Source organism: Rhinolophus sinicus, chromosome 3 (assembly GCF_057876585.1).
Source record: "Rhinolophus sinicus isolate RSI-liver-muscle chromosome 3, RSI-T2T, whole genome shotgun sequence".
Classification (NCBI taxonomy): Eukaryota; Metazoa; Chordata; class Mammalia; order Chiroptera; family Rhinolophidae; genus Rhinolophus; species Rhinolophus sinicus.
In genome coordinates this window covers 193,203,322-193,220,575 of record NC_142503.1, presented here as the reverse complement: position 1 = coordinate 193,220,575, position 17,254 = coordinate 193,203,322, and the positions used below count along the sequence as shown (strand labels likewise).

General features: G+C 35.0%; 1 protein-coding gene across 8 annotated transcripts in view; it reads right to left on the bottom strand.

Annotated features, from left to right (window-relative positions):
* PPP4R4 (protein phosphatase 4 regulatory subunit 4) overlaps nt 1-17,254 on the bottom strand; it is a 102,420-nt gene that overhangs the window by 12,085 nt on the left and 73,081 nt on the right. For 6 of the 8 annotated variants that reach the window (XM_074326992.2, XM_088797459.1, XM_088797461.1 and 3 more), the window contains 7 exons: nt 16,410-16,493; nt 15,638-15,820; nt 10,716-10,821; nt 9,060-9,207; nt 4,618-4,762; nt 2,015-2,056; nt 1,841-1,915 (listed from right to left, as the gene is read on the bottom strand). In XM_074326992.2, the coding sequence (XP_074183093.1) occupies nt 1,841-1,915; nt 2,015-2,056; nt 4,618-4,762; nt 9,060-9,207; nt 10,716-10,821; nt 15,638-15,820; nt 16,410-16,493 (783 nt within the window). The remainder of the gene's footprint in view (nt 1-1,840; nt 1,916-2,014; nt 2,057-4,617; nt 4,763-9,059; nt 9,208-10,715; nt 10,822-15,637; nt 15,821-16,409; nt 16,494-17,254) is intronic. The other 2 variants (XM_088797460.1, XM_074326994.2) reach the window with 1 other exon arrangement.

The window sequence follows — 17,254 nt, the reverse complement described above, 5'->3', positions numbered from 1 at the left end:
CAATTCTCATTAGCAAAATATTTGCTATTGTTGGTCAGTTCCATTACCGATTGGTAAATAGCAAAATAATGTTTTTCTTTAAAAAGATTGAGAGAAAAGGAAATAGTCTTTGGGTTATTTTTAAATGTTTTATTGAAGTATAACTTGCATAGAGAAAGTACACAAATTATAAGGGTACAGCTCTACAAATTTCCCTAAAATGAACATGCCTATATAGCCACACCAGCTCCCAGATCAGTATGTAAAATATTACCAAAACTTAGGAGTCCCTTATCCCAACAGAATAAGTAGACAAGAAAATCAATAAACATACCAAGTTCTGAACGAACTACATGTATAGAACACTACACTCAACAACTGGAGAATACACATTCTTTTCAAATGCACACGTAAAATTTAAAAGAAGATGGAGAAAATAGATAAGATTTTCAAACACTCCACACAGAACTGGACTGCATAAAAAAGAACCAATTGGAAATTTGAAAACTGAAGATAAAACATGTAAAACTGAAAAATAAACTATCATTAAGTGGGCTTGGCAGATGTGTTATCTATTTTCTCTATCTTTTCCTCTATTATCTTGATCATAATAATCAGTTATCTTGAATTCCTTGTCTGCTAACTCCGGTATCAGGTTCATGCAGAGATCTTTTTCTACTGTCGGATTGTTCTCTTGAGCTTAAGTCATTCAGTCCTAAAATTTTTTAGAGCCTTCTTATTCTCTACAGCTTCTACCACTAGCAATCCTGAACTAGAAAATGAAATTAAAAAGTACACCACCATTTACAGTGATGCCAAAAAACATAATATACTTTAAAATAAATCTAACAAAAGACTTCTTTGAACTCTACACTTAACACTACCAAAATTACTGAGAAAAAAGTAAAGAAGGCTAAATAAATGGAGTGGTAGACAATGTTCATGGATTAGAAAGACTCATATTCTTAAGATGGCAATTCTCCAAAATGATCTCTAGATCAATCCTAATTAAAACAATCCTCATAAAAATTCTAGCAGGCTTTTTATACTATGTTTCCCCGAAAATAAGACCTAGCCAGACCATCGGCTCTAATGCGTCTTTTGGAGCAAAAATTAATATAAGACCCGGCATTATATTATGTTATATTATATCCGGTCTTATACTATATTATATTATATAAGACCCGGTCTTATATTGTGTTATATAAGACTGGGTCTTATATAAGACCGGGTCTTATATTATAGTAAAATAAGACCCGGTCTTATATTAATTTTTGCTCCAAAAGACGCATTAGAGCTGATGGTCTGGCTAGGTCTTATTTTGGGGGAAACACAGTAGAAATGGACAAATTGATTCTAAATTTTATATCAAGATAAATTATAGTGATGGAAAGAAGCATGACCAAAACAAATTACATAATATATAATCAATTTATATAAATTCCAGTTGCAAATTAATTTATAATGGCAGAAAATAGATTAGTGGTTTCTGGGGACTGGAGTAGAAGATATGAATCATAAAGGGGCATGAGGAAACCTTTGAGGGAATGGAAATGTTTGGTATTTTGATTGTGGTGATGGTTTCATGGATATATCCATGTCAAAATTCATCAAATTGTACACTTAAATAACTGTATGTCAATAATACTTCAACATTTTTTTTAAAAAGCCTCTCAAATGTAGTTTCCTTACAGTTCATAAAATAACAGATTTCAAAAAATCAGGATTCTTTAGTCATTTAGGAAGAAAAAACGTTGTGTGAAATTGAAAGAAATTATTTATTAGGTTTAATAACAAAGCACAGTTAATATTAGTCAGAAACAAGTATGTGTGTGTGTGTATGCGTGTAAAAACAACATACCATTTCCAAAAGAAGTAGTTCTTCTCTTTCTTTCTCTTGATCCAACAAATCTTTTTCATAAAACTTTTTCTGAAACTAAGTTTAAAGTTTAAAATGAAATTGTGAAACACTGATGATGATTATCTGCCAACTTTTAAGTATTCCTTTCAACATAAGGTAAAGAGAATGACTTACAGCATCCATAGACATTTCCATTCTGTCCAATTCTAACACAGTCTGTAAAGAAAGGTTTTAAAATTATTCAGCAGTAATTAAATTAAATCAACCAATCATTTCTCAAAAAAGACTCTTTTTCCAGAGGGAGGCTCAAATAGGAGACATCTGCACTGTGTGGAAGACAACCAGAAAACTTTCGAAGTTCTTCTCAATTCTACATTGTATTTTGAGTAAACCTATATATATATTAATGTCAGGATATATTTAAACTTTTTAATGTTTTTTAACCTTAAGAAGAGCAAATCTAGAGGAATATTTTAAATACTAAACATGCAATTTAACGAATTTCTAATAATTCCCAGTTTCACTCTTCTGAATTTTCAGAAACACAATATAATTTTTGAATTTTTAAGAAATCTTTTAACTAAATATATATGAAGCAATCTATCATTTGACGTAAAATTCTCAATTCCTTTCCTTTCCACAGAAACTTATGATCATATGACACTCTAACCAACAGAAAAGAGTTTATTCTCTAAGCATTCTCTTAGTTTAGTATTGTCTTTCAGAATGTGTTAGTCTGAAACAAATTATTTTGATCAAACAATAATCCATCTACCCCAGCGTTCTGTCTCTGACAGAGGACAGTACATCTCTACAGGAGGAACTCTATTAACCAAAATAAAGTGCATCTACATATTCATATGCCAAAGCTATCTGCTGCAAACATACTGTGTTTCTCCGAAAATAAGACCTAGCCGGACAATCAGCTCTAACGCATCTTTTGGAGCAAAAATTAATACAAGACCCGGTTTTATTTTGCTATAACATAAGACCCAGTCTTATATAATATAATGTAAGATCGGGTCTTATATAATATAATATAGTATAAGACCGGGTATAACATAACATTAATATAATATAATATAATATAATATAATATAATATAATATAATATAATATAATATAATACCAGGTATAATCTAATCTAATCTAATCTAATACTGGGCCTTATATTAATTTTTGCTCCAAAAGACGCCATTAGAGCTGATTGTCTGGCTAGGTTTTATTTTGGGGGAAACACGGTAATCGAGCGGTTTTTACAATTATTTTCAACCTTCTAAACTGCAAATACTTTTGCACAAACCTAATATTTATTTGAAGCTTTATTTCTATGTTGAAATTTATGGAAATTTAAAAACGTTATGTAATGAAATATCCCTTTTAAATAAAATTAATTCCCCTCTTATAAAACTGACTAGAGTAAGTTATTCCATTTTTATCCCGAAGCTTTGTGTAGCTTCCTCAGAGTTTCCCCTACCAACACCTCAGTTTAATAAGATTATACTACAGAATTTTCATGGGACAGATTGACTTCTTAAAATAAGAACTGGACTCTAGAATAATCCATTGTAGGTTAGTAATACATTATGGGATTAGCTTTTATTATCTCAAGCTAATAAATTCTTTCAGAAACGTAACTAACTAACTAATAAACGTAACATGTTTATTAGTTTGACAAGTTAACTTCATTACCTAAACTTTTGGAATTAAATCCCAAGGTCTGAAATATCTGGTAGAAACAAATGTGTATATACATATATGCATGTTTGTAAATTTAGATGCATGTCCAGACTCTGGGTATTTCTGGTTATTTCAGTTGGTGAAGAGAAATTCACATTTCAGTAAAATAAAATTATGCTAATTAACACTAAGTTATCAAATCACATTATTAAAAAGTCCTCATGTGACATCTGGCAATGATTTATAGAAAAGAAAAAAAACAAAGGATTCTTTTTTTTCTCACATCAATGTTACATTATTTAAGACATTCATAAATTAATTTCTCTTATTTCAAATAAGTGCTCAAAAACTACGTGTCCTGAAGTTCAGATTCATAAAAGCAACCACTTTAATTTTACTTGACCTTATATTATAAAAACATTAGTTTTATATTCAGCAAAAAGAGTTTTTGAAGACTAAAGTATTTATGGTTTGACTTCACAAACCAAAATTTTTACTGTTTTAATTTTCCAACTTTCCCAAACAATCCATAGGATAAGATCACAGACTAAAAAATCGTAAGATACGATGTTACATTATTGAAAAAGGAATGCTCTTAGGGTAAGAGAGCAATATTCTAGCCCTATTTCTGCCACTTACTCATCTGATCTTGAGTAGACATTTAATATTTCTAGGCCTAGAGCTTCTGTAAAGCCAAATAGACACGGAATTAACTCAAGGGCCCTTCCGTGGCTAAATTTCTATAAAATGTGACTTTATCAATTTTACCAACACAGTTTTCTCCAATTATAATGGCTTATAAATAAAATCTGATTAATGAAGTATTCGTTATTAGTGGAACAGTATTGAGCACCCAAACTATGCCAAGCTCTCTCACGGAGCTTATATTTTCTAGTAATAAAAGTTTGATATCTCAGTGCCAACTTTCATATCCAATTGTAACAGACATCAGCCAAATCAGTTGCTAATTCTTACTCCTCTAGCAAGGATATAAATATCTTCACTTGGTGCCATCCTATCCAGCTAAAATAGTGACGATATACTTAAGACTATCTTAACGCAAGAAACGTAAAGGTCAGGGCATGCGTGATACTTACTCTTTTTACAATGGCCAGAACGTCTTTATCTTTTTCTTGACATAGGAGTTTCCTCACACACATTTCTAACTGCTGAAGTAGATGCTTATCTGCAGGGATCTTCAGAGTAGATTTCACTTTGGGCAACAAGTAGCAAAGTTTCATTCTGTAATAAATTAGATAGCATTTACTTTTGAGTAAATTTATAATTGAAACTTAATAATTAGAGAACAGCAGCAAGAAGATAAAAGAAAATTCAAGCTTCACATAGCCTGAGAGTTCATTTTTTATGTAAGAAATGCTTATGGAGTGCCCATTATGAGTCAAGCATTCATTTTTCTGGGTGCTAAAACACAAGAGTGAATAAAACCAACAAGATTCTCTGCTCAAACTAAGCAAAATGTCTGTCAAGACAGTGGTAGGTGCTCTAGAGAAAAATAAAGCAGGGAAGGAAGATGAGGGAGTACCTGAGGAGGGGAGTTACAATTTAAAAACAGGTGGTCAGAGAGCGTTTCAGTGAAGGTTTCACTGAAAAGATGACATTTAAGCAAAGACGTTAAAAAAGAAAAGAGAAAGAAAAAGGGAATAAGCCATGTGAGTATCTGGAGAATTACAGACAGTGGCTGCAGTAAGCACAAATATCCTACAGCGGGGCTTGCCTAGGTGTTGCCCCAAATTAGCAAATTGGCTCAAACTGGCCAATTGGCCACAGTGGGTAGAACGGAGCAAAGTGAGATTAGCAGGAGATCTGAGAGACAGAAGGAAGCCAGCTCATTCAGGGCCTTGCAGGCCCCTGTTTGGTGACTGGTTTTTATTTTAAGTGCAATGAGAAGCCACAGAAGGTTTGAGCAGAGCAGTGAAATGATCGGACTTAATGTTTGTGGGGACAGAGTCCCAGAGAGCAGTTTCCAGGCTCTCGGCCTCACGTGGAAAGGTGCTGGTAGTAGACAGCCGTCAGCTGTGACTAGTTGGCCGTCAGCTGTAACCAGTGAGCCAATTAGCCACTGATGTAACTGCTGCGGCTGCACTGGTTGGTCAGTAGGTTGACTGGCAGGCAGAGAAGCGGACAGCAGGTTGCAGGTCGTGTGGATCCTGCCTCCAGTGAGACTATAGTGGTACGACTCCCCTATCTATGGCTCCGTTGGTGTTCCTTGTTGGCCTAGCCATATCCTGTGTTCTTATGTGGGGAGCAGGAGCAGAGACCCCACAGGCCACCTCACACGACAAATGGCACAGCGACCAGGGTCTCCCGCACGACAAATGGCGCAGCGAGCAGGATCCCCCGCGTGACGTTTTGAAAGTATCATCTGGTTACTGTGTTGAGATTAGACTGCAGGTGGTAAAGGACAGAAGAAGGAACAATAGAGGAGACTCAATAATTCAGGCGAGAGATGATGGTGGCTTGCACCAGAGTGTTAGCAGTTGAGGTGGTGGGAAGCGGTTGGATTCAGAAAATATTTTGCAAGCACAGGATGCCCTGAGGGAATGATGGAAAGGAGTGAAGTTTTGGACCTGAGAAAGTGGGAAGATGAAACCGTTATTTACTGAGATGGAGAAGACCACAGGAGCAAGTGCAGATGAGGAAGGTGGAGTTTACTTTTGGACAGATGAAGTCTATTAGACACGATTCAATGGAAATGCTAAGTGGGCAGTTGGCTCAATGAGTTTTCTGTCCAGGGTGGATGTTTATGCCAGAGGTACAGAGTCAGGAATCTTCAACAGACAGACAGTTTGTAAGCCAGAGGTGCAGTTTGAGAAGAGATCCAAGGATAGAGTCTAGGACACGGTCACAGTCTAGACTAGGCTGATAAGGAAGCAATGAGCAGACTGAGGATGCCAGGAGGGGGCGGAAACCCAGGAACCTGCAGAAAACCTTCGTAGGAGGAGGTGGTACAGAGGAAAGTTCTGCCTTGCTAAGTTCAAACTCTACTGCTTTGCCAGGGCTGGTGTTGGCCAGGGACGCTAGGCGGTTGTCTGTTTTATGGCTGCTGTATTCATTTATTCATCTAGTTGTTTTACTTCTGTACCAAACCTTGGGTCGGCTAAGTCCCATGCCTAGAATTTCCAGGACGCTTTCTCAGCTGAGCTTTCAGTTCCTTCAGTTAAGAATTCTCCTTATCCAACAAAAATTTGCTTTTTATTCAACCAAAAAGGGGAAAGCTCCTCCACTAGAATTTTCAGCTCTGTAAATAGCTGTAATGGTCTCAAACTCATTCAGAGCTCACCATGGACAGTGCTAAGCCTATTGATATGTTCTCTAATTAAGTGGTCTCAGTTCCCCCAAAGAGAATTTTTTCCACTTCTCGAAGCTCAGGAGAAGGTTCCTTTGAATACCAATAGTCTTTTTTTCAGCCTTAATATTTTCTAGACTCTGGATTTAAATTTTAAACATTCACTTAAGGAAAAACAACAGTCTATGTATACTTCATTCTTTATAACCCAAGGCAGGTCTAGAAAACTTATATTCAGCAAAAGCTACACCTACTATAGTAATGACTTATCTGTATGAGGATCCTGGGCCCAAGAGACGATAAAGATTTTGAGGTTAGGGGCCACACCTTTATGATAAGTGAAACTCTTTATGTACATTAGCTCTGGTATTTATTCCTCAGCACACAATCTGAATTAGGTACTAAGGAAATGGATGCACAGGGAGGTTTTGTAACTTGCTCACAGACACACAGCTAGTGTAGAGCTGGAAATCAGCTCAGGCAGTGGGACTCCACAAACCCTCCTCCTAACCTGCATGACCCTACCACCCTTGCCTGTGGTGGCTTCCATTCTATCTCCGTATCTCTATAGTTTTTGTGCCCAAAAGCCAGTTAGTATATGGTCTTGCTGGACCCATTTCTTTGGCTGGCAGCTACCCAGGCAGGAAGTGGGAACCAAGACAAATTGTGATACAATGATCTTTTACCCCAAAACGTTGCCAATAGTCATAGCGTGATATTCAATTAATCTACATTTGGTTTTTGAATTGGCAGGTTGCTTTTCCTTAGAGTCAACGTTTTTTATTAGTCACATTGACCAGAGTAGAGATGATTTCATTTCCGTTCAAATAATTTTTGTCAACTGCTTCATAAGTGATAATTCATCACTTGGAAGCTGCTTTTCTAGAATCACAACTTCAATTTGCAAAATATTAACAATATGGTCAGATCCATTAGTTATTTAGCAAGAGCTAAATTCTAAGAATTATCAACAGGTTCTCTAAATTTACTTTAAATCTCAAATCAAGGAAGCCTCACCTGTTATATATATAGCACAGAGAAGATGCACAAAATACTGAAGCCAAAGCAATTGGACTTTCTGCATTTTCTCACTCAAGATGCAAAACAAAAACTAATCTCTGGATTTGTTCCCCTTGCACAGTGCTCACAAAACTCTTAAGTTGAACTTCTCAACATCTTTTGACAATTTTTCTTGGTATATTTTCTCTCAGCAGTAGCACTATCAGTCTATAATTATTGCTTTGAAAATTATTCCTGTTAGTAAGTATTACAATGTGTAATGAGAATTCATGTCAGTTGTGTACAAAAGATGCATCTATGTCACATGGCATCGGTGTGGATAGCATGTGAAAACTCAGCAGGGAGTTCTGGAGTTCTGCTCAGGGAAACCATGGCCACCTGACTTTAACTGTGTCTTTCCCTCCTACAGATCTGAAGTCAAGTTCAGAACAGACACAGAGCATAGAACACAGAAATCTAACAGCTGAGGTTCAAAATTGTCAAAATTCTCTTCAACTCATTATGCAACATGCAAATAACTCTCAAGAAATAGTATGTATGTACTTAATGTCACTGAACTATACAGTTAAAAATGTTTAAAATGGTAAATTTTATGTTATGTATATTTTACCACAATTTTAAAAAAAAGAAACAATATGCTTATTTGAGGAGGGAAAAAAGAAGACAAAATATATTTATTGTTTTTTTCCATTTCCAAGCAAACCATTTCCAGACCTTTTCCATCTAATTGAACAGTTAATCAATCAACTCCAATTAACATCTACTGGATTTCAAAAATGTAAGATAGCACTGGAAAAGGAAAGATAAAGAATGGGAAGCAGCCCTACTTCTCTGAATAAATGGGGCGCTAAAAATAGACAGATCTTCTCCAAGCCAATTCTAAACTGTTTTTCTTTAGTCTTAGAAGATAGATAAATTAAGAATATCTACTCCATTTTCTCTTGATGCCACTGTGTATATCCAAGTGGCCAGAGAAGCATGTCAGGCTGGCTTTGACGTATTGCTTTCTCAGCCCAATAAATAAAAGACTCAAGACAGTGTTAAAAAGGTATGTTTCCAAGTCCGATTAAGACTACTGAGCATTTCAAAGCAAATGTAAATTCTTTACTTGATTTTTTTAACTGATTAAGAAAAATATTTTACATAGATTCATTATAGTAGATACATTAAAAATACCATTTTTTCAAATATTTGCTTGAATTGATACCATACCTCACATTCGCTACTGGATCATGTGTCAGTTCAATAGCAGGTAGAAAGAAATATTTACAGAAAAATGATTTGGAAAAGATCTCTATGATGAATTCACAGGTATCCAAAAATCGAAGTCTATTCCAATAACTTTTTCCTTGGCCTAGTTCTAGAAACAAACACAATTGTCATTAGTTTAATTTTTCCTACATGAAATTACATGTGGCAAAATCAAGCACACTATATCCATGTCAAGTTTCTTTATACCCACAATTTATTTAGCAAATACAAAGGAGAAAAAAATCATATTATATACCCCAGATTTGTAGACCTCCAAATTAACAACACCTCAAAAACCAGATAAAAATTTCTTAAACATTGCATTTATTAAATATTGACTATATCTATTATTTTTTAACCACTCCCTATGTACAAAGTACTTTATATGTATTATCTCATTCAATCCTGGAAAATAATCCATTTAGATAAGCATATCCTTCCTAACTTATTCCTCCTAAAACATAAGGACACTGAAATTCAGAGAGGTTAAAATCACAGAGCAGGTAAGTTTAGAGCTAGAATTTAAATGCAGGTCTATATAACTTCAAAATGTTATAAGAATCAAATGAACTGTTTTCTTCTCATTTCCTTAAAAAATGTTTTGAAGTAGATAGTCATATGTAAACATAGTATTGTTGAAATAATTCAATGTGTAAAGGATAATTTTCTCCTTTATTATATAAATATTCAAAAGCAAAAGTCTTAGTATTTAAAACTAAACAGAATTTTTCAAAATAAATTTTATTCTAAATGTGAATTCTTATCACTGAAAAATGAAAATCAAATTGAAATAGACTAAAAGAAGATTAAAGTATACTGAGCAAAATTTTTCTTAAATGAAATTTTATGTACTCTAAATGTTGAAAAGTGACAATCCATAGTTAAAACAGTAAACTCCAATAACCAGAAAATCGCATTACCTGCCTATGCTGGACAGCACTTTAATAAAAGCTTTAAGACATTATGGTCAAAACAAGTATACAATAATTAACAAATTCACTAAGTAGATATAAGTGTGGGCCATTATTTCGAGAATGAACATTTTTAAGGTTTTTGTTTCAATTTTGACCCTTAGCAAATTAAAACAAATTTGCATGTGGTAACAAACTTGACTTTTTTAACATTATAAACCACCTAGACTCACCAGATTCACATTTATGTATAGTATCAACTCTATTCAAGGAAAAAAAAAGATCCTCAGTCTGTTAATACTGAAAATAGGAACATAAAATAAATGCTTAGATTCATGGATCTTCTGCCTATATTTTAGTCTCCAAATTCTATTTCATCAGGGTGGAAACTAGGCATTCAACATAAGTCTGCATATTTTAATCTCTCAAGTGTAGAAATTCACACACACACACAAAGCCCCAAGTAATTATTACTTTCATTCATCACAGATCTGATTCTGTCATAAAGATTTCTAAAACGAACCACAAAAAAAATCTAACCTGCAAAACTCAAATACAAACACCTTCTATGTATTTACCAACATTAGCCTGATTATTAGTGGCAAATCGTGGCAAAATGGTACATAATATAAGTCAGCTCTAACGAAGGCCAACCCCTTTGCTTACTTTCTTTTTCTTTTCAAAATAAGAGACAATGATTACTTACGTTCAATTAATTTTTGAATGACCTCATATCTCTGCTCTTGTTTACGATTATAACGTAGAAAAATGCATAGAGTTCGTGAAGCTGCCTTTTGGACAGGTAAGACATTCTTAAAGAAATAAGAAAGACAATCAAACTAGTATAATAGTATATATTCTACATAACCTGGCCCCATAAACCAATTTTAAGTTATTGCATCTCAAATCACTGAGCTCATATCCCTCTCGTAGTGCCCTCATAATTTAATGTCAATATGATTCAGGCAAATCAACTATCACATCACATTGCAAAGTTAATTTAATGTGGCATAGTCATATGCAAATCCTCCAGACTTGATTTATGTGTAACTCTCATTTTCTTGCCACTTCATCTTACGTGACAATCTCTCCAAATACATCTTAGCCACCGATTCTCTTAGCCATTCCCTGGACCTTGTCACTCATTTATTCAACAAACATTTGCTAGATCATACCCTGTAGGGTCAGGTACATCACCAAAAACGTGCCACTGCTAAATAAAATATTTTGAGATCCCATGATCACGTATATTTTTAAATCCTTCTGTCTCACTTTTGGCTCTTCAACCTCAATGTCATTCACTGAGGTCCCTAGTCCATGACACATATAAAGTTTAGAATTCAAAGGACACCATGTCAATCACTCTTACAGTGTTTAAAACTCCATTGTCCTTTGAAATTCTGTCATACCACTGGGCAGAACCTTAGTTCTCAATGAATTGAACCATCCATCTTTACTGGGTTTGGGTTCAAGCTATTTATTAGAGAAAAATCTCTTAACCAGATATATTGTGTCCAGTATAAATTCATGTTCACCGCCTTGACTTACACATAAATATCATAATATTCAATTCTTGAAGCTTCAGATTATTATAGTGGGGAATCTTGAAATGCAAGTAGAACTTTACATTGCTAAGAAAGTATTGCCTGCTACCTCATCTCATATTTTATACAAGCTATTTCCATTGTACTGGGTATTATTCTGGGTGGTGTTTTTAATCTGTTGAATGGAAAAAGAGAACGTTTACTATAAATTAAAACAGGAAATTTAAGAAATATACATAAACAGAAATACCACCAGAATTAAGAAAAATGAATTTTAGATAAATGAACTAAAAAAAGCATATTATTCTTTTTTCCATTTTGTGTATACTAACAGAATTTTAAATGCACATATAACTAGTCATATGAAAATATGTATATTTTGTACCTCACAGTATATAATATATATCACGAAAGGTAAGTTATCTTTTGGGCCAGAAATCAAAGATAAATGTAATCAGATCAAAAGCACATAAAAGAAAGCTTGAAGAAGTTGTAACAATTTGAGCAAATAATGACTGTATTGATTAAAACATTATTTAATAAAAAATGAAATCTAAAAGAGAGACAAAAACAAAAATCATTTGTTACCACTGAAAGTGGCTACTGTACCAACTCCTGGCTCTGAAAATTGATAGAGGGAAAGAATTAAGAATTAATCCCACCTTTACATTCAGAAATGTGTTTCAATGTAATCAAAGAGCCCAAGTGGATGAAGAAGGACATTTCTTCACAGAAGAATGTCATCAAAATGTAGAAGACATGATAGAATTGTTAAAAATCACTCTTTTGCAAGTTCTAATGAAATAACTGACAGGCAAAGATCATCAATGGATACTAAAATTAATGGGTAAAAAGTGGGTGGGAAATTGGGTGTCAGCTTCAGATTACAGTGCAAATCACAAGGGAGCACTCATAATTTTGAAGTGAATTAGAGCAGTCATCACCTGCACAGCTAACCTTAGCTCACTTACAGATACTCACCATTCAGATACGATGCAATATAAAATACACAGCGGCATTTATGAAGTATTCTTGTCAAACATGTTTAACTTAAAACTCAGCAAGCCCTTAGATCTAACTTCTAGTTTACAAGAAGTATGGAGAAGATGAACAAATTAATCCCATGAAGAAGCAAGCTGACAAATACAGAGTTGGAATATTCCACAGGACAACTAAGTCTTTTCCAAATTCAACATCAAGAAAAAGTGGGGAAAAGGGAAGAGGAGAATCTGTTCTAGATTAAAAGAGAATTAAGATATGTAACAACGAAAGGCAATATATGGATCTTAATGGGACCCTATATGGAATAAAACAACTGTAAAACACATTTGGAAGATAATTGGTAAAATTTTTAATATGGCTTGATATTAAATGACATTAAAGAATACTTTTGTTAAATGTAATAATTGTATTGTGATTATATAGGAGAATGTCCTTTTTTTAGAAATGAGTATTGAAATGTTTAGAGACAAAATATAATGATATCTATAATTTAAAATTCTTCACCACAATGAAATAGAAAAAGCAAACACAGACAATCCCGACTTAGGATGGTTTGACTTAGGATTTTTCAACTTCACAATGATGCGAAAGCAATACACATAGTAAATTGTAAGATATTCAACACTTTATTGTAAAATAGGCTTTGCATTAGATGATTTTGCCCAACTGTAGGCTAACATCTGTGTTCTTAGCACGGTTAAAATAGGTGAGGCTAAGCTACGATACTTGGTAGGTTAGGTGTATTAAATGCATCCAACTTATGGATTGGGATGTAACCCCATCGTAAGTCGAGGAGCATCTGTAGGACAAAATGTTAACAATAGTTAAACCTAGGTGATGGTCATATGAGGGTTCATCGTAATATTTTCTCAGCCTTTCTGTATCTTTAAAACTTTTTCATAACAAAAGGAGGAAAAAGGTTAGCTTATGTCATTCCTCTACTCAAAACCTTCCTAAGCTTTCCCTTGCAACAGAGAACACAATCTGGATTCCACGTCATGGCCTCCAAGCCTCCTCTCTCCGCACCACTCGCCACCATGACCTAGCTGCTCCTCACACAGCCAAGCGTCCCTGTATCACACAGTTGCGTTCACTGTTCCCTTTGTGTGGCCCACTCGCCCTTTGGGCATCCACGTGGTCACTCTCTTATTTTGTTCCAGCCTCTGCATGAAGCACACTTGATCAGAGAGGACTTTTTCCAGACCACCACATCCACAACAGCATCCTTCTGCCCGCAATTACTTTCTTCCCCTCTGCCCTGCTTTACAGTTCTCCACTGTACTTTCCAGCCCTGACGTGCTATGTGTACATGTTGGTTTACTGCCTATCTCCAAAAGAGTGTAAGGTTTTACGTGAATAGGCCCTTTGTCTCTTTCATTCACTATTGTATTCCTAGCATCCAGAACACTGCTTGGCATGTCGTAAGTGTTCAATAAATTTTGTTAAATGAATGAAAGAATGAATATTATGACCATTAGATAAGGAACTGAAAACATAAGCTTTTCTCCAGAGAAAACGGAACCAAATACATGTGTCTTCTTTCATCACGGATAGTGTGCTCTATAATCATGTATCTCCTTTTAAGTGTGGAGTTACCTCCTTGCAAAAGAAAACAGAAAAACAGATCTCTTGGGCTTAAAAGTATTTTGTTCACACTCTTACGTTGTAAATCATTTTTCTTTCCAATAAGAGAAGCTAAAAATGTGGAATAATTATCATTCTTAGTTTCTAAACACAAACAGGCCTACTAAGTAAATCGGCTGATACAAACAATTAAGATCAACTGCATAGCATTTATCGACACCTGTTACTACACTTACTTACTTTATTATCTATCATTCCCCACACCACCACCACTTTAAAATGCAAGTTCCATCAAAGCAGCATTCTGTCCTGTTCACTCCTGCAGCCTTACGTCTTAGAACAGTACCTGACACATAGCAGGCATTCAAATAAGTAATTTCTGAATAAAATAATTAATAAATTCTGCTCAATTTTGTGTGAAATGTCTATGTGGAATCACACAGGAATCACAGAGGACTCACGCACTGTCCTCTGATGGGGACGCTACTGTCGTCAAAACCACTTGTTAAGATTATTGTGTCTATAAGGTAACCTTCATCCTCTAGGCTTTACTTTGACACGTGAAATAAGCTTGTAGAAGTGTTAGTTCATGAAATGCATGCCTGTGCTTTTTCTATCTAAGTTGTAAATGATACCAGTACTGTCACTTGTTTTCTCTTTTTAAGCTTTAAAGCTAAAACTGATTTGGGTTTTGAAACGGCGGCTAGGTTTCATTACCTCCCTTTTATTGAGAACAATGAGACTTTGAAGTACTTTTTTAATGGTTTCTAAAATGTACACATTATATGGAAATTGTTTTACTTCAAAAACTGGTAATAGGATGTCACACTAAGTGTACAGTAAACTGTGGGTTAAATAATCCTCTCTGGAAATTCTTGTGAAAAAGGCAGACAACTTACTTATGGGAAGTTTGAGCATAACTCTTTTTTCCCCCTGCTTTTGATTCTGACTTTAAAATGATCCTTAGTAGGGCATCCATGTTTTTGGTATAAACTTTATCTGTTACATAGCCCCTCTTTAGGGATTATTTTTTAAAAGTAACCAAAGTAACATTAAGGGGCTTGCGGGAGGCTGTGGCAAAATGGCAGGGCTGAGGCAGGCACTGAGGCCATGACACGTAAGAGCATATGTAAGAGCAGAAGGCACACTTCGCAGTCGAGATCACAGGCTCCTGTCAACCTTCCCCCGGAGAAGAAGTGCGTCAAGTTTGAAGGGAGTCTATTTACACTCTCCCTGGCAGTACAGAAACACAGGGGAAGTGAAAGTACCACCTGTTCATTCCTTTCTCCAGCTGGGTAGAAGATGATCAAAGGGAGAACTAGTGGAGAAGCTAAGGGAAACCTGAGTTCCCTCCTCAGGGACCTGGCAAGATAACGTCCTTCCAGGCACAATGCAGTGAACTGAGTTTGTTGTACTATTTCAAGACTGTAAAAATTTGGCAGCAATTCCAAAATCAGGTGCAAGTTCAAAGAAAGAAGATAAAAGGTATTGGACTCACATTTGTCATCATGATTGTGAACATTCTTTGTAAGAAACGGTAATAAATCTGGTCACTTGATATGACATGAGGCAGACAGGCATATTTCTGTAGTAGCTTCTCATGAGTTCTCCACTTCAGAGAGGCGGCAGCTCGCTGTTCCGCGGCTGTGAGTGCCGGAATCAAGTCAGGCAGAGATGAAAACTGAGAAAGAAAACACACCAAAAGAAGCGGTGACAAATAAATCAACTGCAGCCTTCAGTCAAATTAGTCAGCTAACAACACACTGGGGAGGAGATGCTCTCATTCATTTCAGAACTCGGGTATCACCTCAGCTGTCACAGGGAGATCATAATCTGATTACATCAAATACTTTTTTAAAATCCATAAGTAAAATTTATAACTACTGGAAACAAAATTTTGAAATAGCGATTGGGACTCACAACGCTTCTAATTAAAGTAAAATTTATTAAATTTCACTGTCAGCAAATTTGACCTTCTAAATTCCTATCCTTTTGTTCACCAGTTGCTATTCTTGGAATTGTAATTAATGTGAACAAAAACTGGAAATATGAATGTCAACTCCAAGGACAATAAATAAGAATCATGATAATATAAGAATTGAGGAGGAAATTCAAGCTGTTCAAACTCCAACAGACATTTACTGAGTACCTGCTATGTAGCAAGCACTATTTTAAATGCTTCCCATACACCTTTTTATTGATTCCTCACCAACAACGCTGTAGTGTAAGGTAATACAATGTTCAGAGACGTTTTGATACATGGGATTTACCTTATTTTCTTGGGCACTGCTTTCTCCACCAGCAGACATGAGTTCCAGGATTTCTGGAAGATGATCTATAAGAGCATCTAGTACCTTTTAACAGAGATATTGATTACTCTTACAGTGATTACTACGGTTTTGCCAGACTAGTTAATGTCACATGTCAATTACTACATAGAAATAGTGTTATTTACCAAACAACATTTTGGAGGTGTCTAGTTTCTTACTTTTCTTGTATCTTCTTGCTGGAGGGTCTTAGAAACATGATCAACTGCCTTGATCAGAACACCTATCACTATCAAACTCGCAAACTATCAAAAGAGATTATTATATCTGCCTCTTGATATTGTTCAAATAGTCTCCATCTGAAACAGCTACTTCTACACAACTAACATTCTCAACACCTTTTGAAAAGCAGAGTTTAAGTCAGACAACACCCTCACTCATGACTAATGTTGATGAGCTGCACATTAGCAAACTAATAGTCATTTAAGATATACTAAATATAGCATCAAGATAAAGTATTTCAAATCTTTCACAAGTATACTCCCCAAATAATGAGAAAAAAAGATATAAAATGTGACATATCATATGATTACAATTGTGTAAAATAAAAACATTTATATAGAAAAAATGAAAAAAAGATAACATAGTAACAGTGATTAGAACTAAAGGCACTCTTGTCTGTCTACTTTTTGGTATTTCCAAAATTGTCCTTAACAAACAAATATACACACATATATTTTTTAAAGCTGAATATATTTTAAAACCTAATATTTTTTGAAGATCTTCCCAATTTCCAGTCTATGATACAGTGATACATTGACTTGAAACTTCTAGGGCTAGTCCGCTGA